The following is a 21,645-nucleotide window of genomic DNA, read 5'->3' as shown; positions in this document are numbered from 1 at the left end:
CCGCAGGGAAGAGGTGGGAAGTGATGTCACGGATAGGGGCGGCCCCGGAAGTGCGTCAGCCTCGCCTCCTCGGCTACCACTCGCTCGGCCGCCGCCATCTTGCGAGCTTGTCGTACTGTCGGTGCGAGAAAACTCTTTCGACGCAGCAAGGCTCACCTACACTGAGGCGGACTGGCTGCCCTGAGCGTCGCAGTCATGCCGGCCGGACCCGTGCAGGCGGTGCCCCCGCCGCCGCCCGTGGCCACCGAGCCCAAACAGGTACCGCGTCCCCCGCACCTCTACCGGCAGCCCGAGCCTAGGCCTGGGCCCTCCCCTCTGGCGCGGGCGCTCCGTTTTGCAGGAAGAACTGGCCGCTTAGGAGGGCGTAGAGGGACTGCAAGTCCCAGGAGGCAGCGCGGTTGCTGCGCTGCGCTGCCTTCTGGTCGCGCAACGGGTTGGCAAGAACAGTGGTTCTCAAAGTGTGGTCCGCGGACCAGCAGCATCAGCAGCACCGGGGAGTTTAATAGAATTGCGGAGTCTCCAGGCCAGACCTTCTAAATAGGAATCTGCATTTTAACAAGGTCCCGAGGTGACTCAGTAAAGTTTGAGAAGCACTGATCCAGCCCATCCACCTGTCTTCTGTGGCATTTGAACCCCCAGGCCCCCCAGCCTTTACCCTAATTTCCCACCCAGCAGGGTACATCTTATAATGTTAATTCTCAGCATCTACTCGGTGCTTACTCTAAGCCAGACACGGTGCCACCCTCTGACGTTACCAGAACGAGTGAGGCAGAGTTTCTGCCTTAGGGAGCTCACCGGCTACTGGGGAGACAGATATTCGGGAATACTCAGCAAATGTTTATTGCCCCATCAGTGTAAATGATACAGTTCCAGCCAGCCCTTAAAGATATCTCAAGCAGCTGATAGGAAAAGATGTACATAAATCATTGCAGTGTGGGGTCGGCTGGGTGGTGTAGTTAAGTTCTTGTGTTCTGAGTCCACAGGTGGGGGGTGGAAGGTTCGGATCACAGTTGCAGACCTACACACCCCTCATCAAGCCATGCTGCAGAAGCGTCCCGCATGCAAAATAGAGGAAGATTGGCACAGATGTTAGCTCAGGGGCAATCTTCCTCACCAAAAAATAAATAAGTAAACGATTGCAGTATGGTGTGATTGGCCCTATAGTGGAAGTGCCGGGTACAAAGAAGACAGTGATCTAATCGACTAATCGACATTGCTTTGATCGGGTAGAGGGGAGATTAAGGTAGGTGAAGTTCACAGGAGTGAGATAAATTGCTTTTAGAAGGATGAACAGGAGTTCACCAGGTAGGTGGTTGGGGAAGGGAAATAGCATTCTTTAATCATTCCTCAAACATTTGTTGAGCACATTGTGTGCTAGCCACTGCTTTGGGTTCAGAATACAGCCGGGAAGGAGACCCAAAAGGTCTGTGCACTTTCCACAAATATGTTAGTGCCTGTGTGTCCTGGCATTTCCCCAGTCACTGGGGAAAGATAAACAAAGTAATACCAGATAATAAGTGCAAAGATACCAAGATAGGAATCAGATGGTGCCTCTGGTCGAGGTAAATAAACAAGTGTGGTTAAAGCACAGCGTTGGGTAACTGCTGGCAGGAGATGGGATTCTGAGGATTTGAACTTTTACCAGTAGACAATGGGGAGAAAAGGATATTAAGCTGGATAGTGGCATATTTGTTTTTCAGAAACAGGCAGCGATGTGGAGAATTGCTAGGAGGACAGAGGATTAGTCACTTCATTCAAAAAGTACTGAAGATGGGTGATGAGGCAGAGGGTCTGGGCAGGTTCGTTTCACAAAATGGCTGATCGTACAGGCTCTGCAGCCGAAGTGGTATGTTGGAAATCCAGTTCCATCGTTGAGGGTATTTAAGTTCTCCATTCTTCAGTTTTATTGTTTGTAAAAATGGGGCTCTCATGAGGATTATAAGAGTTAACATATTTAAGGGGCTTAGGAAAGCATATGCTACCTACTCTGCTTGATAGATACTGTTATCACTGAATGTAGAGGCTGAGGAAGGGAGAGGAGGCCTAAATTTCTGGCCTGGATGTCGAGGTACGTGGTTGGCCATTGATAAGGGAAGAGGTTAGAGATAGCAGTGCCCAGGATTCAACTGGATCTGGCTGGATAAAGCCCTGGCACGTAAGAGTGATCTGGGACATCAGTTTGGATGGGATTGTTCAGCCTAAAGGTGATAGGGGAAATGGAGGATGTGGCTATGAGGGCCTGACTGAGGACAGTGTGAATGCTGTGAAGAGAACTAAGAACAGAATTTTGAGGATGCCCGACATTATAGGGCCGGAAGTTAAATGGGAGCCAGGCGGGAAACTTGGATGGTTTGGTGAGCAAGAAGGAAAGGCAGGTGAGAATAGGGTGTGGGAGTTGAGGACTGGAGAATTTTGTGAAGGAGTGGTCACTGATCATATGGCCAGATCACCAGTGTAGTTGGCTGTGGGCAGTTTCTGACTTGGCAAGAGCACTTGAAATGGATGGGGACCAAATGGGAAGTGAGGAAGTGGGAATGGTAGCTCAGAGTGTTTAGTTCCGGGGTTGGGGGCACAAGGGGAGAGGGAGAAGGCAGCAGCAGAAAAGAACATGAGGGCAGGGGAGAAACTTTATTTTTCTAAGATGAGAGGCTTGACCCTTTGTTTAGTATGGAGAAGAAACTGGTGAGGAAAGTATTGAAACTTATGGGACAGTTAATGTTGAGAATTCCATTGGAGTTTCACACACCATTTGAGTGTTGAGTGTGGTTCGGACTATGGAAGGGATGCAGAAGGAAAGGATGTTCAAGGCAGAAGGAGCTGCCAGTAAGGAGTTTCCCGTTTCTTTATTTAGCAAACAATTGTTAAGTATCCTGTGCTAGGCACATCCTGGGGTACGGGCATACAGACCTGGCCTTCTGGATCCTGGAACATGGTTTCTCAGGATGTGGTCAGATCCCCTCCACATCTGAATCACCTGGGCACTGGTAAAAATGCAGATTCCCAGTGTCACTGAGCCGGTCTGGCTTAGGGGAGCCAGAGAGGGTGCTCTTTTTGCTGTTTCCCCAGGAGAGTCCCATGCAAGCACAATGCAGCTAAGAGAACCACTGTTCCGGAAGTCCGTGGGAGAGAGTCGGTATTCTCAGTGATACCCCTAGAGGAGTTTAACGTGGGGTCACTTCCAAACCAGGTACTTCAAGACCTTATTTCCTTTTCCTCTCTTCACAGCCCATAGAAGAAGAACCATCTTCAAAGGAGGATTCTACCCCTTCCAAGCCAGTCGTGGGAATTATTTACCCTCCTCCAGAGGTCAGGAATATCGTTGACAAGACTGCCAGCTTTGTGGCCAGGTAAGATAGCGACCTCTGCTCATGTGGGTCACGGCGGACTTTAGCACCAAAAGCTCCACACTTGGGTTTTTAGAGGGGGTGTTGTCGGCTTAGGCCCATTAGCTCATTTAAAACCACGGCATGGTGGTAAGGAAGGCAACGGGCAGGACTGGCTTCTCCAGCATAGCATGGCAACGCAGAGTTCAAGTCACACCCAGCCCCAGAGTCACTTAGGAAGCTGTGCTTCCACAAGGGACCTGAGGGGATGCCTGGAAAGCTGCTTTGTCGCAGATAATCTGTGTGTTTGTGTCTGGGCTGCTGGCCCAAGGACAACAAAAACGGGAGTTGATCATTCTCATTGTTCAAGGACTACATTCCTCAGAACCTCAAATGACCCATCTGCAAAATGGAATAAAATACTGCGTCAGAGTTGCTATGAGGCAGGAGTGAGGGCACGGGACGGAATTCAGTGCAGGTACATCATGCAGCGTTTGCTGTCTTCTCAGATGGCAGGGAAATCAGTCCGAGTTCCTCTCGTCTCCCCATCATAGTTAGACACACACTTCCCCAGATGGAATCTTCTTGATGACGCTTGACTCCAGAGGTCAACGTATCTCCTAGTTTAGGGTAAAGTATTCCTTTGGCAGCCAGCGGGGCACATCCAGTCTGTAGATGTTTTGTTTGTCCTTGACAATATTTTTTTAAACTTGAATTAATTGCCACTGTTTAAAATGTTTAATAATAAGGAGATTGCACAGTCAGTCTGGATTTCTGGCTTCTCTTTACAAAGTGGACAGCTTCTTGCATGGAAGCAATAGCTGGCCCTGAGCAGACTGCTGCTCGCAGTCAGGGCATATGCTCTCCAGGGACTGTGCCTTGACCCCAAACTGGCATCCCCATCACAATAAATCATTTAATAGAAGGTGCCTTCCTTTCACAACCTCCTAATAAAATGAAACACAGGAAGAGGTTACTCTGGTTGATGTCTTTCACTGTGTCATGATCCACACAGATTCATCTCATCATGTTTCAGAGGCTTTGATTAACCTGGGTATTGGGTTAAAACTGTTCTGTGCTTGATTAAACGTTATCAGATGATGCCAGCTTTAGGGCAGCAGGTGTTGTGTTTATGATATAAGCTTAATGTTTCATAGCAACACTTATACTTCCCCATTTCCCCTATTTTTAAAAGCAAAATAAATAGGAAAAGGGTGTTGGAGGAAAAAATCAGCATGATCGCACTATCACAATAGTTTCTACCAGCCGTTTTCACTTTTTCCTGTTTCCTTCTGGCCCTTGGCATCCTTTTTTAGATCCTTGTAAAACTAGCAAAGATACTTTCACATCCTGCTTTTCCCTTTCACATTGTGTTGTAAGCATTTTCCTGTTTTGTTCTGTGGTCTCCTGATGCTGCACAGTCCTCTGGAGAGGTTGCACCATGTCAAGGTGACACGCTTTCCTTGACTTGGCTGTCCCCTCAATATTTCCTTCAAGCTTGCTTCCAACGTTTCAATTTGGCAAATGAAGCTGTGGTGAAGTCTGAGCATTTTCTTTCTCTCTTAGATTGTTTCCTTATAAGAAAGTTCTGTGTGGCACGTTACTGGCTGAAAGAGCGTTTTTAAAGATTTCTTAAATATTTTGCCATGTAGCTTTCCAGTAATTTTGTGCCTGCCTCTGCTGCCACAGAAATGAGTATCCAAGTTCCCTTAAAAATAAATCTGTACATCCACATCTCTAGATTTATTTTTGTCTGCAGTGATTGCCTTGTAGGCATCTCTCAAATCTGTGGACCTGCTTTTGTTAAATTGCAGTGAGGGGACAGCCCAGCATCTCCCTCTGGGCTAAAGGCAGCGTGCAGGACCCTCTGCTTCCCTCCCCTGTGTTCACGCACGTCCTGACAGAGCATGCAGTAAACATCACCAACCAAGTGTGGTCTTCAAAAGGAGTTTTTTGTAGGTTTGGTCTTCCCTTCCCTGCGTTTTCCTCTCAAGAAACTGAAGTGGAAATTACCCTTAAAAAGTCCTACCAGCTGGGTTGAGCCAGAATCATGTCTTTTTCTGCTGAAATCTGTTCCTTATGTTGGAGAATATAATTCTAAAATTAACCTTAAGCTAATTTAAAGCAACAGAATAGTTTGGAATGCGCGTGCCTGCCTTCTCGTTGTTTCGTCTTTCAGATTGTTCCCAGATGTGGTGAGGTTATGGCTTAGGAGGCAGCGCTAGAGGAGACCACCAGAGCCCTCTTTGCTAGCAGCCCTTTGTCTGTGCTGGGCGTTGCTGGGTATGGTGGCCCAGTTTCACAGCGTTCCAGTGTACAGTCACCCTCCTCGTGTGTGGTTTGCATTATTTAAGGAGGGGGAAGAATGGTTTTCTCCAAGCATGAGCTTTCAGTTGGGCTAATGCCCCGTCAAATTGAGACCTCATGGTGTTAGTCACGCTATAGAGTGTGACCAGAACTTGTGGAGGAGCTAGCCTGGGTGTTGATGACCACTGCTGTGGCACAGGTTGCTGTGGTGGCTAATCTGGGGCACAGCATTGCCCACACTCTGTTTCCTGCTCTCTCTTCAACTGACAGGGCCAAGCTGTGAAAGTCTGAAGAGAGTGGAGAGACCTGGCTGCCACCAGGCCCTAGAGCTGTCCCTTGGTGTGTTTGGGGCATCTCTGAGTGCTGGGCTCTGGCTGGACGAGCAATAGAAGCCCCACACGCGTCTCCTAAGACCCAGATCATCTCTGATGTTTATGGAACAGCCCCTTCTAGCCTTTGTAGGAGTGACAGCCCTTGCATTTGTGGGCCACTGTATGGTTCAAAAAGACTTTGGCATCTCCTTAACCAGGTCGATCTTCTCAGTACTTCAAAGTAGAGAGAGAAGGTTGTGGTAGTCACATTTTATACATGGGAGATTAAGTCAAAGAGAAATCGGTAACTTGGTGAGTCAGTAGTAAACCCAAAACTTGACCATGTCTTTAAGGTTAGTGTCTTGTGTCTTTAAGGTTAGTGTACTTTCTGCCTGATGCAGGTGTTGTACATGTATGATACCTTGAAATATTACCATTGGGACTCTTTAAAAAATCAGGGTTCCCTAAACATCACGACAGGGATGGTTTTTCATTATGCTTAAAGGCACGCAAACATGGGACACGAGGTCTGTGTGGGAAACTGTCCCCAGTACAGAGAGAGATGAGAGACTCCCTGTCCCTCTTACCACTCCCCTGTCGTCTGAATGTGCCTTACACAGCAGCACGGATCCGGGTCCTTGGAGAGCAGTGTTTCCTGTGTGGGCCTCACCCAGTGGGACATGAGGTGATTTTAGGCAGTATTTGGACAAGGCATTAAATCAAATTTCTACGGTTTCATGTTTTTTTAAATCCTTCTTGTTAATCAAAGGACAGAGTGTCAGTTTGGTGGTAGAGTATCTTTAACACCTCTCCAGTGCTCTGTCACCCCCCTTTTTAACTAAGCTGGCTTCAGTCTCAGCAAACTGAGGTAACCTTTAACAATATTACTTTGTTTTCATTATATTATAATTTTGTGACTGCCTTTTGTTAGTAAAGCCATACTGATTTTTATTTGAAGTGGTGTAGTATATGCCTTTCTTTTTAAGTACATTCTTTAAATACATTTTATTAAAAGAAAAAAGCAGTAGTCCAGATGGTTTTGGAAATGGCAAAACTGGCAGAGGAGCTGCAGGAATGACGGGGGTCTGAAAGACCCTGTGGTAGAGGAGGCCTGGGCCAGACCGAAGGAGGCAGACGGCACTGCTGCTGACGCCAGCAGTCTCAGGAGGACCTCTGCTACGCTAAGGGATGGAGTAGTTTGAGTGACGGGTGGTGGCAAGAAGGGGGCTCGAATTTGCAGCGTTCTGAGTCTAAGCAGTTGCAAGGGTTATGGTGTTAATTCTTCTCTATTTCTCTCCTTCTAGAAATGGACCTGAATTTGAAGCTAGAATACGACAGAATGAGATCAACAACCCCAAGTTCAACTTCTTGAACCCCAATGACCCTTACCATGCCTATTACCGTCACAAGGTCAGCGAGTTCAAGGAAGGGAAGGCTCAGGAGCCCTCGGCCGCCATCCCCAAGGTTATGCAGCAGCAGCAGCAAGCCACCCAGCAGCAGCTGCCCCAGAAGGTTGGAGCCAGCCCCTGCCCCACTTCCCCAGGGCTGAGAGGGAGGCCAGGGCAGGGAGGATAATGAACTCTGCTGTTCAGACCTCACAGCCCCCAGGGAGAGACATGAGGGTTTTATCCCTGTCTTACGTAGGCACACACTGAGGCTCGGACAACAAAGTACTGCTGACAGCTGGCCTCTCCCAAGCACTGCTTGCCGAGCTCTGTGCTCAGTCTTTTAGGGGCCTTGTCTCATTGGCACCTTGAGGAGGCCAACAGAGTGACCATTTTACAGATGAGGAGTCTGAGGCTCAGGAAGTGTGGTTTACCCAAGGCCACAGAGTCAGAACTCAAGTCCGTGTTCTCTGCACCTACTCTTTGCCTTGACTATGGTGTAAGAGCAGTGCTGTGATGTTGCTTGTGGGCCTTCTTGTGCCATGTCTCCTTTCTGTCTCACCTTCCCAGGGCCCCTCCATCTGGCCTCCCCGAATACTCAGCACTAGGGACAATTAGGGTTGTCAGTGACGACAGGAAGAGCTGGCACATTTGCCTCCTTCGTAGACTTGGACTGGTCCCTTTTCTTTGTTTCACTCCTCAACCATGGTGGCAAAGGCTTCCCCTTGTTTAACAGTGGAAAGTAAGGGTTGAAGTAGGTTCTGAGACCCTGCATTGCAGTTTACTACTCCTAGGGCCTCAGGCTACCTCAGTTTCCTCATCTGTAAAAAGGATTCACAGTACCTGTTCTGTCCGTCTCTGGGTTTGTGTGGAGGCCAAGTGAGGTAACAAACGTGGAAGTCCTGTCTGGTGGAGTCCTCTGCACACATGGGCTTACCACATCCTCCGTCCCCTGGGGTGGAGTTTAATAAGCTGTGTTCCCATCGGCGTTTCTGTCACCCAGTTTTAGCCCTTGATTTCAGGGAAGCAGCAGAGATACAGAGGGGCACAGGTGTCACTTGAAGTCATTCAAGGAGTTGAGGCCACAGGCGGCCAAGAAATTGGTGCTCTTTTGAGTTAGTATTCTCTTATACCGTGTGCCAGTGGTGTACATGTGATTAACAGAAGCATAGGGGTCTGCACCATCTTCCCAGGGGTGCGTTCCCGCCCTTTCTCTGGAGCCTTTCCCCCTCTGTGCCTCTTGCCTCACACTCCTTCTGCATCTTAGGTGCAAGCGCAGGTGATCCAAGAGACCATCGTGCCCAAAGAGCCCCCTCCCGAGTTTGAGTTCATCGCAGACCCCCCTTCCATCTCAGCCTTTGACCTGGATGTGGTGAAGCTGACGGCTCAGTTTGTGGCTAGGAACGGGCGCCAGTTTCTGACCCAGCTGATGCAGAAAGAGCAGCGCAACTACCAGTTTGACTTCCTCCGGCCACAACACAGCCTCTTCAACTACTTCACGAAGCTGGTGGAACAGTATACCAAGGTGCCTGGGCAGAGGGGCCAGGGTGCTGCGCCCAGGGAAGGGAGGCATCTTACCAGAAGCACTCCATCCACTCACTGTCTGGAAGGACACTCCTCCTTCTGTGGGCCTCCAGGGAGATGTTAAAAATTCCAGTTCAGTGTAAAATCTTGATTTCTATTCAGTTTTTTCTTTTAAATACAACATAGACTGCCATTTCTAATGAGAGATGAAACACGTGGTTGATACTACTGTGAGGTGAGGGCCTACTATGTGACAAGGCCAAGTGGTGCTAGCTGCTTTTAAGTACACCCACATTTTCAGTTGTGTAGAACAGGGCCTGAGAAGAAGCAAGTCCTTAATAATTGCCTCTTACTACCTAATTTAATCCTCAAACCCATGAGGTAAGTGAATTTCCCCCTTTTTCAAAAGCAGAAACAGTCTCAGAGAGATGAAGTCACTTACTCATGGTCTCTCAGCTCGTAAGTAGCTGTGCTTAGATTTAAACCAATGTTTGACTCTAACATCTATGTTGTTTTCACCCTAAAAACTACTTTAAATTAGGAATGTCATTTAAATAGGCATTGGGAAACAGTAAATACAGCCACTATTTATTAACTACTCACATATGTAGCATCTTCTCATTTAATCCCTAATAACCTGTGCGGTAGTCACTGTTACTATACTCATTTTATACAAGAGGAAACTGACACAGACAAGTTAACATGGCTAGGGTCACACAGCTAGGCATTCGCAGAGGTGGGACTTGAGCTCTGGCTTTTTTATTTCCGACCCTGAGATCTTAATTATCATGCTGCATTGTTGCAATCAAGAGTCTGGACAGTCAGTACTGGGACAGTTGTGTGCTGCGTAAGGATGCAGCCCACATATCCGATGGTGGTCCGGTCTGATTAGTACCATAGAGCCTAGGTGTGTAGTAAGCTATTCTGTTTAGGTTCGTGTAAGTGCACTCTGTGATGTTCCCACAATGACGAAATCACCTAACTACGCTTTTCTCAGAAGGTATTCTCATTAAGCAACAGGTGACTTTAAAATAATCAAATCGTTAATTTGTGGCAAGGTACACTGGTACAGATTTGCCTGTGGCAAGTTGCTACACACGTAGTAGAGGTTGTTTTCCTTTTTTTAGTGGCATGGTCTGCACGTCTGTTTTTCTTATCTAGAAACAATATGTGAGAAAAGATCTGACTTGAAAGGACTGGTAATGATTTCCTCTAACTTCATTTACTCTAAGTATATAACTAGAAGGAATTGTAAAAATGTGTGTGTTTAGAAAATGACCAAATCCAGAAGCTAGTAGAGTAGCTAAAATAACAATCATTGAAGGCCCAAGGTCAAAGGGTTCCTGTAACTACACAGTATCAGTTTTAAGCGAGCCCTGGGTTAGTTTCCCCCAGTGGACTGCTTTAGGGTTAAAGGTCCCCAGATCCCTTTTTGTTCTGTCACTTTCCTCTTTTTTATCTCTCAGAACTTGGGTATTGACATTTAGTCCTCAAACCTGAGGGCGCTGGTGTCTGTCTCTGGCCGTGGGAGACTCTAGGAGCAGGGCAGTTCCTGGGCTAGAGGTGTAGGGAGGGTGGCTGGGGCTGAACCACTTCATCAGTGACAGTAGATACTGTTGGGGCTGTTGGAATGACTGGCTCTTTTGAACAAAGCTGGCATTCAGTCTCTCAGCAAATACACATGGAGTGTCAGGCACTATTCAGGTGCTGCAGATGTAATAGTGAACAGAAGACAGATTCCTGTCTTTGTGGAGTTTCTGGTCTAGTGAGGGGGTGACAAGCAAGTGCAATGTCAGTGCATGTCAGATGGCGATAAATACTATGGAGAAAGACAAGGCAGGAGATGGAAATCTAGGGAGATGGGGCCCGTGGGCTGCAGTCTTAAGTAAGATCGTCAGGGGAGGCCTACTAGTGTGTGCAAAAGGCTAGAGTAGATCCCCTGGAAGCAACCATCATGTGCGGACAGTGTGCTGGGTGATCTGCCAGTGGTTTTGCATATTTTCCTCCTAATCCTTGCAGCCCCTTTTAAGTTGATGGTGCCAACTTTAAGTGGTGGTGTCACCATTTTGTAGAAGGAAACCAAGTTAAAGAGGTTAAGTGACTTTCCTGAAGTCACACAGCCAAGTGGAGCTGGGCTTAGGACCCAGAATCCTATGCTCTCCCTTCTCCTGTGTCATTCCACAGGCCCAGGGAGGCCTCGTCTTTGTCCTGTGGTGTGCTACACTGATAGTTGCTTTAACTCTTCTGTGTTTCAGATCTTGATTCCTCCTAAAGGCTTATTCACAAAGCTCAAGAAAGAGGCCGAGAACCCCCGAGAAGTTTTGGACCAGGTAAACTGAATTTCTTATAACCAGTTACTGATACTACAAGTTATATTGTGTGCGTTCTGGTTTGTGTTTGGAAATAGTCTCCGAGGCAGTACATTGTTATCTTCCAAGCACAGGAGTAGTGGGAAGAAAGGCCTTGGGGCTACAAAGGCCAAAGAAACCCAACTCCTGAACAGTTTCTCTGGTGACAGACACCTTTCTTTTTTTTTTTTTTTTTTTAAAGATTTTATTTTTTCCTTTTTCTCCCCAAAGCCCCCCAGTACATAGTTGTGTATTCTTCGTTGTGGGTTCCTCTAGTTGTGGCATGTGGGACGCTGCCTCAGCGTGGTCTGACGAGCAGTGCCATGTCCGCGCCCAGGATTCGAACCGACGAAACACTGGGCCGCCTGCAGCGGAGCGCGCGAACTTAACCACTCGGCCACGGGGCCAGCCCCTGGTGACAGACACCTTTCAAAGCCCCAGGTTTTCGGAGTCTAGAGAAGGCGTATTGGTGCTGGCTGTTTTGGGTGGCTGCATGAAGGGCTTTTGGTTCTCAGGCTCGCAGACTGCTGCTTCTCTTGTGGGCACTGGGTTGTCACGCACACTTCCTGGGAGGGAGTTTGCTTCTCTTTGAGCACAGAACCCCTCGCTAACTCAAGCAGAAAACTCTGAGTTTATAGCAAATGGCTGCCTTTGGGGCCCAGACAGAAAGTTTCTATGGCGTTTAGAAATTTCATCCTGTCCACACTTGGCCTGGCTAAAACCAGATGCAAATACCGTACTTTACTCCAGGAAGTTCCCCTTGTGGGCAGAGCAGCCTCCTATTCTGAGGGAGATGCTGGCTTTGGTGAAGGCCCTGGAGCTGACAGCCTGGTCGGGAGCAGACCCTGATTCAACTTAGCACCATGCTCGTTCCCATCCCTCCAGGTGTGTTACCGAGTGGAATGGGCCAAGTTCCAGGAGCGCGAGAGGAAAAAGGAAGAGGAAGAGAAGGAGAAGGAGCGGGTGGCCTATGCACAGATCGACTGGCATGATTTTGTGGTGGTGGAAACAGTGGACTTTCAACCCAATGAGCAAGGTAGGTCTGTGAGGAAGGTAGGTCTATGACTCCAGACGGGGAGCTGGGAGCTTGAAGCCATCCCAGGAGATCTTGTACACCTATTCCCACAGAGCAGCAGAATCTTTTAGAGGCCTTTATCAGTGTCTGTTTCATCTATGCTCCCAGAAGACTTCAGTTCTACCACATTGCCCCAATTAAATTCAATTCAACGAATACTTACTGTGCCAGATTGTGGATGGGCCTCTGGAGATAGGAGAGAAATCAGAGCGCCCCACCATTGGAGAGAGCTCACAGTGTGGAGAGGACAGATGGATGGGCCCTTGACAAGCAATGTCTGTAGAGGCCTCCCTTTGATTCTGGCTTACCCTCTGCCAGGGAACTTCCCTCCCCCGACCACCCCGGAGGAGCTGGGGGCCCGAATCCTCATTCAAGAGCGCTATGAGAAGTTTGGGGAGAGTGAGGAGGTCGAGATGGAGGTTGAGTCTGATGAGGAGGACGAGAAACAGGAGAAGGCAGAGGAGCCGCCTTCCCAGCTGGACCAGGACACCCAAGTGCAAGACATGGATGAGGTATACTCCTAGGCTTGCCTGTGGGAGGCCTTTTCCCCTGGAGCCCAAGGAGGGAGAGTGCTCTCCACCAGAGTCAGAGATCCAGTTGCCTTGTGAACCTCAAGAGGAGGTGTGGGTCCTGAATAAGGCATCTTGGCAAGCCCAGGCAGCACAGAGCCTCTTTCCAGCTCAGGCAACAAAGATTCATTCATAAGCAAGGATCTGAAAGCTGTGCTGACCCTATTCTGTGACCTTCCCCCTTTGCCCAGAGGCCCTGCTCCCCACTGCCCCCACGCCAGCTCTCAGTTAGGGAACCCTCTACACCACATGCTTAGATGGGTTTGAGCTTAGGCCCAAATGGTCAGCAGTTCCCAGAGCTTTTCTAAGTGTAGCCTGTGCTTCCTTTTGGCCACATCTACCCCCTTCAAGCCAGGCCCTCCAAGCAGCATAGAGACTCTGGAGCCAAGCTGCTCTCCTCCCCTTGGAAAGAATTTGTGTGCAGCCTGAGAAGAAAGGCCCCTGTGTCTGTGGGAATTGACTTTTTCTCTCCCTCCCAGCATTGCTCCATGAGCGGCTACCATTGAGCTCAGACGTGCCCTCCACACCCCTCCCCAGTGTGTTAAGTGCCCTTGGCCTCCTGGGACTGCCTGGTGCCAGCTGCTGGAAATGCCTGGGCGGAGTGTTAGCACCACAGCCCCTAGCACTCCCATTCATGCTGTGAGGAAGCAGCTTGGCCGGCTGCCGGCTGGCCTCAGCTGCCCTGGGAGGCTTAGCACATGGATGCTGGCTGGCAGGGGCCTAGGCTCCTTGCCACCCTGAGGGCCGCCAGGGCTCAGCTGTAGAGAGGTGGTTTCTCAGCCCCTCTCTGAGTCTTGCCGTTGCTTTGCTTTTCAGGGTTCAGATGATGAAGAAGAAGGGCAGAAAGTGCCCCCACCCCCAGAGACACCCATGCCGCCGCCTCTGCCCCCAACTCCAGACCAGGTCATTGTCCGGAAGGACTATGACCCCAAAGGTAAGGCCTGCTTTCCGGCCCTCATGGTTCCTCAGAACTGTTCGTTTCTCAGAGGGCTCAAGAGGGCTTGTCATAAAGGCGTTGATAGCCTCTGTCACAGGCCTCACCGTGGGGAATAGGCTTAGTAATGTCTGGTGCCCTGGCGCCTAGCACAGTGCCAGGTATTGCATGGCACTGAGTGGATGTCTCGAATGAATCATGCACCAGTGTAACAAAATTCTCTTAACCCAGGCTACCACCTAGTTTTCACTCAAGCATCTTTGTTTCCTTTTAGCTTCCAAGCCCCTGCCTCCAGCCCCTGCTCCAGATGAGTATCTCGTGTCCCCCATCACGGGAGAGAAGATCCCTGCCAGCAAAATGCAGGAACACATGCGCATCGGGCTTCTCGACCCACGCTGGCTGGAGCAGCGTGATCGCTCCATCCGTGAGAAACAGAGCGACGATGAGGTGTACGCACCAGGTGAGGTGGGAGTTCCCCCACCCAGTCCACACCCCTTCTCTGACTCAGCCCTGGCTCACTTTGGTCAATGGGATCTCTAAACTACAGTCAGCCTGCTTTAAGCAAACATAGAAAGCAACAATTGAGGTCAAGAAAAGCTTTTGAGAGTAGGCGTAGCCTATGATGCTACAAAAGAACTCCCCTTTTTCCAGAACGACTTTCCCCATAGGACTCGTTCAAGGGCGGGCACCTGACATGGATGGCATGTGCCCATTGACATCCGAGAGCAAGATCTGACTGTACCTGGGAGGGGCACTCATTTTTGGGGCTGTCTTAAAATGAGGGCTCTGATGGCTGGAGTACCCTGAGCACCTTGAAATGAGACACAGTGGTCCTGTGACTGCTGTGTGAGAAGCAGCACGAGGGGCCCGCCTGGTTGCACAGTGGTTAAGTGCGCACGTTCCACTTTGGCGGCCTGGGGTTCGCTGGTTCGGATCCAGGGTGCAGACATGGCACCACTTGGCAAGCCATACTGTGGTAGGCATCCCACATATAAAGTAGAGGAAGATGGGCATGGATGTTAGCTTGGGGCCAGTCTTCCTCAGCAAAAAGAGGAGGATTGGCAGATGTTAGCTCGGGGCTAATCTTCCTCAAAAAAAATAAAATAAAATAAAAATGTTTTTAAAAAGAAGCAGCATGATAGGGAGGAAACTGTCCCAGAGGCAGGAAACCAGGCTTTTAGTCCTGACTGCTACTTGCCACTCATGTGAGCTTGTCTTCCTTCTTGCTTCTCTTAAGTCAAGGGGTTGGACAAGCTCTAGTTTACAGACTTAGTGCTGATTGGGCAGCCTTCCCCAGGCTCGGAGGACAGTACTATCTTGGGACCCAGAGTCAGCCTCATTCCGTGGGACCAGCCTCCACCCTGCACCAGGAGAACTGCTGCCTTGTTGGAAGGGCACCTGGTTTAGTTTCTCTTTTTGTTCCCTGCCTCCATTCTCTGACTGTGTCCAGGTCTGGATATTGAGAGCAGCTTAAAACAGTTGGCCGAGCGGCGTACCGACATCTTCGGTGTGGAGGAAACAGCCATCGGTAAGAAGATCGGCGAGGAGGAGATCCAGAAACCAGAGGAAAAGGTGCTATTCAGATGGATCCTAGTGCCTCCCTTGCCCTCAGACTCCCATACTTTGGCTCAGTTCCAGGAGCCCTGACAAGCTGTGGCTTTGCTTTCCCTTGCAGGTGACCTGGGATGGCCACTCAGGCAGCATGGCACGGACCCAGCAGGCTGCCCAGGCCAATATCACCCTCCAGGAACAGATTGAGGCCATCCACAAGGCCAAGGGCCTGGTGCCGGAAGATGATACCAAAGAGAAGATTGGTCCCAGCAAGCCCAATGAAATCCCCCAGCAGCCACCGCCTCCATCTTCAGCCACCAACATCCCCAGCTCGGCCCCACCCATCACCTCAGTGCCCCGGCCTCCTGCCGTAAGCCAGCAGCCACCTTGTGACTGATCTTTCAGAGCTTGGTTCTTGAGGTTGGGTACTTTTGGCTGAGAAGGGCAACTGCCTTATAGAGGGCTCAAGTGCTGAGTGAGTCCAGTTGAGAGGGAAAGAACCCTTTAATTGGAAGTGGGAACCTCTAGCCTGATCTTCCCTCTGTGTGGGAGGATTGGAACAAGGAGAGAGGCAAGTGGCAAATGGGAGAAGCACGCTTGGGTCAGAGAAGGGCTGCAGGGCTTAACAAGTCTTCGAGGACAGCTGGCCTGTCTCCAGGAGGCTAAGTCAAGGTCAGCCTCTTTAGTGGCTCTCTCAGTGTCTGCCACGAGCAGCTGGTTAAGTCCCAAGTGGAAAGAGTGTCGCTCTGGGCCTCTCTCAGCGAAGTTCCCGTCAGAGCCTGGTGTGAAGCTGTAGTCTCTTAGTCCCAGGGGGCTGAGTTGGAGCTGGCTATCCCTAATCCTCAAAGGCTGCAAATGGCCAGTTGCCAGCCCTGGCTTCCGGTGACCTATGGGTCCTTTCTCCCCAACAGATGCCACCTCCTGTCCGCACCACAGTTGTGTCCGCAGTACCCGTCATGCCTAGGCCCCCAATGGCTTCAGTGGTCCGACTGCCCCCGGGCTCGGTGATTGCCCCCATGCCGCCTATCATCCATGCGCCCAGGATCAACGTGGTGCCCATGCCTCCCTCGGCCCCTCCTATCATGGCACCCCGCCCACCCCCCATGATTGTGCCAACAGGTCAGTGTCTCTCAAATCACTTTCCAGGCTATTGGGTCAGGACTACAGGCCAAGCACTGTGAGCAGAGCAGTAGGTATTTCCAGCTGGGGGTCCTGCCTACAGGAGAGCTTTGGCTTCCCCATTTGAGAGATCCCTGAGCTGGGAGCAGGGAGCCGCGGCTCTTGGGGAAGATAGGCTGATGTGGCAGAGCTGAGGTGTGTGCACCCAGAGGGGCGAGGCCCCAGACAGCAGACAGGCGCAGAGGCCCCTGCTTGCTGTAGGCTGGCGCCTGCTCCATTCATCAATCTTGCCCCTCGTCCAGTCACCTGCTGCTCAATCAGAGCAGCCTCCCAGGAGTGCCCCTACCAGGGAACATGTTGGCTGCCAGACTCAGGAAGGAGTGGCTCTTCACACCTTTAGGAGAAATGGGAAACCTTTGCATTCTCCCCTCTTACTTCTTACCAGTCCTGAGTCCTGTGCCCCTTCCCCCCACTCACATGGCTGTTTATTCCTATCCTTGTAGCCTTTGTGCCCGCTCCACCTGTGGCACCTGTCCCAGCTCCAGCCCCAATGCCCCCTGTCCACCCCCCACCTCCCATGGAAGATGAGCCTGCCTCCAAGAAACTGAAGACAGAGGACAGCCTCATGCCCGAAGAGGAGTTCCTCCGCAGGAACAAGGTACTAGATCCCAGAGTGCTGCCGGAGGCCTGGAGTGTCTACTGGGAGGTCAGGCCCGCCGCAGTCACACACTCCCTGACCCCCCATTGTTTTGGCTTCTGGGGCCTCAGTCAGCCCTTGGAGGCCTGGGAGGCTTCTGGGCACACAGTAGATGTGGGTGTGAACTATTGTCGTAGAGGTCAGCAGGAAGACCCAGCTGCATAGGCAGCAGGACTCAGGTGCAAAAGGGGCCCTGGACAGTGAAGAAAACCCTGGGTGCAGTTCTTATTTCTTTGTGGCCTTCCCTCCGGCTCCAGGCCTTAGCTAAGATGCCTGCCTGTTGTGGAGATTCTGTTGGGGGCTAGAATTAAGGGGAGATGGGAACCTTGGCACTGCTGGTGCCTAGGGAAGCTGTTAGGCTCCAGTGAGGAGGCAGAAACTGTCCTAGCCCCATTTCACTGATGCACTTGACAAGATCTTTCTTTTCGTTCTTTCTGGTAGTAGTTCCCATTTCTTGAGTACCTACTCAGGTGCCAGGGTAGAGCTGCGCATTTTATGGGCACTTCTCCGTTTAATGCTCGCGATAATCCCATGCAGGAGTTGTGATCAGCCACTTTACAGACAGGGCGTTGAAGCTCCGAGAGACCTAGTTAGCAGGGAAGCTGAATGGGGAACCCAGGTCTTCTGACCTTGCAGTTCATGTTCTTTCCGCCTATGTTGCTTCTTGGGGTTGGCAGAGCATTTTCATGTCACTTCTTCAGTTCTAGACTCACCAGGAGGCAGGATATGGGATCGTTTTAAAGAAGGGACACCAAATCTTAGAAAGGGGGAGTGACTTGTACCGCATCACAAGGGGCATCAGTAGAGAATTGGGCCAGAGTCCAGGAGCCCAGATGGACAGGTGACATTGTCTAGATTGGCCCAGGAAAAAGAGAGCTTAATTCCTGATGGTCTCAGGGCTCCCTATGCATAATGGCCACCTCCTCTTTGCAGGGTCCAGTATCCATCAAAGTCCAGGTGCCCAACATGCAGGATAAGACGGAATGGAAGCTGAACGGACAGGTGCTGGTCTTCACCCTCCCACTCACAGACCAGGTATGAGTTGCTGCTGCCAACTGGCGTGAGGTGCACAGGAACCAAGGGATCATGGGGCCGCTTCCTCCAGCTGACTTTTAGCAAGGGGGTGAATGACCTCTCCTTGGGCCCACAGGTCTCTGTCATCAAGGTGAAGATTCACGAAGCCACTGGTATGCCTGCAGGGAAACAGAAGCTGCAGTATGAGGTGAGTCGGGTGTCTGTGGTCCTGCCCCTTGGGGCCCAATGCCTCTGTTGTCCCAGAAGCTGAATCTCCTGTGGAATCAAAGGAGTCGGGAGACACCTGGGTGTGGCCCTGAGTCCATCCTAGAAGTGATAATGCTGGCTAAGAGTGCTGGAGCAGGTTAACCTGACAGGGTAAGGCTCTGGCAGGATCACGGTACAGTTTTGTGTGGAGTCCAGAAAACCCTGTGCCTCAACAACTAGGGTGGACACCTGGGTACAAGACTTGGGAGTGCTCTAATGGGTTTCTGGCCTGGTGGTGGAGCCGTCCCAGCCAGTGTGGTCTTGGCTAGCCTGGCTTCATGCATGGGCACAGAGAGGATAGTCCAGCTCAGCCTGGTGCGCACCAAGTCACATGCGGCCACTGTGTTCTCCTTCTTTGCATTTTGACAAATCCCCAGTCTGGTCCTCAGTTTCCTGCTCTGTAAAACCAGGCTGTTGGACTAGTTGATCTCTAAAGATTTGAGAGTCAGAATTCCATGGTGTTGATCAGGGCCAGCTTCTAGGGGAGTTGACACAGGGGAAGAACATGGCTTGGTAGGAAAGTAGGAAAAGCAAAGCATTCTGGGAGGAACCAGAGACCCTTCAGTCCTGTCCTGTGCCATTCCCTCCTCCCCTAACCCCTCCTGCCCGCCCCCACCTTTGCTGAGTTCAGAACATGAACAGATGTTGGGAGTAGTGAGGCTGTGCAGTGTGCTCAAGGCCAGATTACCCCGCCCTGAGGCACACTGTCTGCTTTCCAGGGCATCTTCATCAAGGATTCCAACTCACTGGCTTACTACAACATGGCCAATGGCGCTGTCATCCACCTGGCCCTCAAGGAGAGAGGCGGGAGGAAGAAATAGAAGAGAGAAACCTGCTTTCAGGTCCCAGCCACTGCCGTTTTGCCTCTCCTGTCCCCAGCCCCCTTCCACAGACCCAGAAGACCCTGCGTTGAACATTTATTTCCTCTTAGTAAGTTTGGAAATTCAAATTGTCCTGCGGAGTCGCCTTCCCCCTCCTCCCTCCCCATACTGATCAGAGAGGGCTTCTAAGCCTTGCTTCTCCCCAGTGGTCTCTGGAATCCGTTTGTGTTTGCGTCTTGATTTGAGGGCGCTCACTTCTTCAGGCAGCCCATTAAGAAATGTGAACCCAGGGATGTCCTGCGAGATAGTGTCAGAGTGCCAAGTGGCATTTGGCTGATAGGGTATGGTCGTTATCATTATTAATCATTTTGTATCTTGCCATGGGCTATCTAATAAACCTCTTGGATCCTTCTTGTGAAATTAGTGTCATAGACTTGTTCCTTTGCCCCCGCACCCTGTCCAGACCCAAGGTAGTTGGGAGCATGGCACAGTGCCTTGTGGCTCCTCTTCTGCTCTGAGGAATGCCCTGCTCTGAGACTTTTAACTAAATTCTTGCTGCCATCAAGTCTTTTATGAATCTTTCTTAGACAAAATTTTATTACCCTTTTAAGACATTCAGACCCTCCAAAGGGATAGCCCGGTGTATTTAACAGACTAATACGGGATGCCTTCAACATGCCAGCACCACAGAAGACCAAGGACAGATGAGACGCAGTTCCTGGATCATTGGGCAGATGAGACTCAAGGGTAGCAGTTTCCTGTAGGCCTAGAATCACCCATCACCTAATTGCCTCTGTGACCTTGGGCAGGTGGCCTACCCTGAATGAGCACAGGGACATGATGAGGTTTTTAAAAGATGTATTTATTTAAAAAACACTCAGTTGTGCCAAGGCCAGGAACTGTTCTGAGAGCTTTATAAAACTTAACCAATTTGCTCCTTGTTGTTTTAAGCACTTTATCAATTTTAACTCATGTAATCCTGATGTATTTTTGTTTTACACTTGAGTAAACAGGCACAGAGAGGGTGAGTCACATACCCACAGTCACACAGTAAGAAGATGAAAAGAAATTGAGTGCGAGACACATTGTCACAGTCCTTGCTCCCTAGTAAGGGCCCGATGCAGGCTGTTATTTTTGCAATTGTCCTATCACAGGGAGGTAGGCGCTGCTGTGGGTGTTCAGAGGGAGGAAAGTGAGAGCCTGTTGATAACCGTTCCTGGTTTTAAACCTCAGGCTGGTTTCATTCTGAAGATCTTTTGTGTGTTTATCCCCTGAGAGTTCTCAGTGCCTTTTCTTTGCAGTCCCTCCATTTGATCCTCCTAGCTGCCCCATGAGGTCATCTCCAGGGCTCAGAGGGGTAAGGCCGTTCCCAAGGTCACAGAACCAGTATTCTAGTCACCACCCTATTCCTCCCCACTGACCTCCCGCCAAGCTCAGAGCTTCCAGCTCCAGACCTAGGGCTCAGGTAGCCCTTCTTCAGTGCTAATTGTGTGGCTTTGTTGTAAACTGCTGGATCCCTCACGTTTTTAACTTCGTCGATGGGATGTTATTCCTCTCTCTGACATTTGCCTCCCTCCTGGTTGCTAGAAGTTTCCCCCAGGGGCCAGGGCTGAAATTTGGCTTCCTGAAGTGGGTTCCATGGTTTGGGTGCCTCAAGTGAGCCCACTGCTGGTTGCTTCTCCAGGGCCAACCCCCAAAATTCCCCTGAACAGCACCTGGGGTCCCATTCCAAGAGGGATGGGGATCAGGAGACCTGGGGGAGTCTCACACTCCAAGCTTCCTTTTCTTCCTGGGATTGCCTCTGGGGATGGGGGACAGGGCATGGTGTCAGAGCACTCTCCTCCACAGCTTGGCAGATCTCATAGACTCTCCATGACTGAGGCTGTGACTGGAGGCCAGGAATGCTGCCGGGTGGAATGTGAGTGAATGGGTCCTTTGAGCCGCCCTCTGGGGCCCGAACCCAGTTTCCCGGAACTCCTGAATGAACATCTGTCCTGGCTCACTCGGTTGCAGAAGGCCCATTGACCAGGCAGCCTTGTTACCACAGTGGCCACAGGCCCAGCCTGCACCCCAGCACTCTGCGCTGCTTGTTTAGGGCCTGCAGCATGTAGGCAGCCTCTTGCTTGCACAGCTTTTCAGATTCTCACTGTAATCCTCTGAGGATTAGCTACCCCGTTTTTAGATGAGGTGGATACCCAAGTTCATGTAGCCAGTGAGCCTCTGGAAGGCCAAAGCAGGTCTCCCGGTCCTGGTGACCACGCTGTCCTTAGCACTGCACCAGACTAGACTGTGAAATGGGGAGAAATGTTCCTCTTGTGGCACTGCTGGGAAAACTGGGCACAATTTAATCCTTTCAGAGTCACTATAACTTTAAAGACTCCCACAAGGAGGGCTTCAGGA

At 50.5% G+C, this 21,645-nt stretch overlaps 1 protein-coding gene across 1 annotated transcript; it reads left to right on the top strand.

The window, feature by feature from the left end:
• The first annotated feature begins 119 nt into the window (after positions 1-119).
• SF3A1 (splicing factor 3a subunit 1) lies at positions 120-19,665 on the top strand. The gene is made up of 16 exons (XM_046639542.1): positions 120-258; positions 3,226-3,347; positions 7,246-7,453; positions 8,594-8,851; positions 11,106-11,180; positions 12,084-12,234; positions 12,592-12,785; positions 13,659-13,776; positions 14,051-14,236; positions 15,227-15,348; positions 15,452-15,697; positions 16,239-16,446; positions 16,950-17,104; positions 18,077-18,178; positions 18,294-18,365; positions 19,144-19,665. The coding sequence occupies exons 1-16, from the start codon at positions 196-198 to the stop codon at positions 19,243-19,245; spliced, it is 2,382 nt and encodes a 793-aa protein (XP_046495498.1). The 5' UTR covers positions 120-195; the 3' UTR covers positions 19,246-19,665.
• Positions 19,666-21,645: the final 1,980 nt, after the last annotated feature.

The sequence above is a fragment of the Equus quagga genome, chromosome 15 (genome assembly GCF_021613505.1).
Source record: "Equus quagga isolate Etosha38 chromosome 15, UCLA_HA_Equagga_1.0, whole genome shotgun sequence".
Lineage (NCBI taxonomy): Eukaryota > Metazoa > Chordata > Mammalia > Perissodactyla > Equidae > Equus > Equus quagga.
The sequence above is the reverse complement of the archived record's forward strand: the minus strand, read 5'-3'. Positions and strand labels throughout refer to the sequence as shown.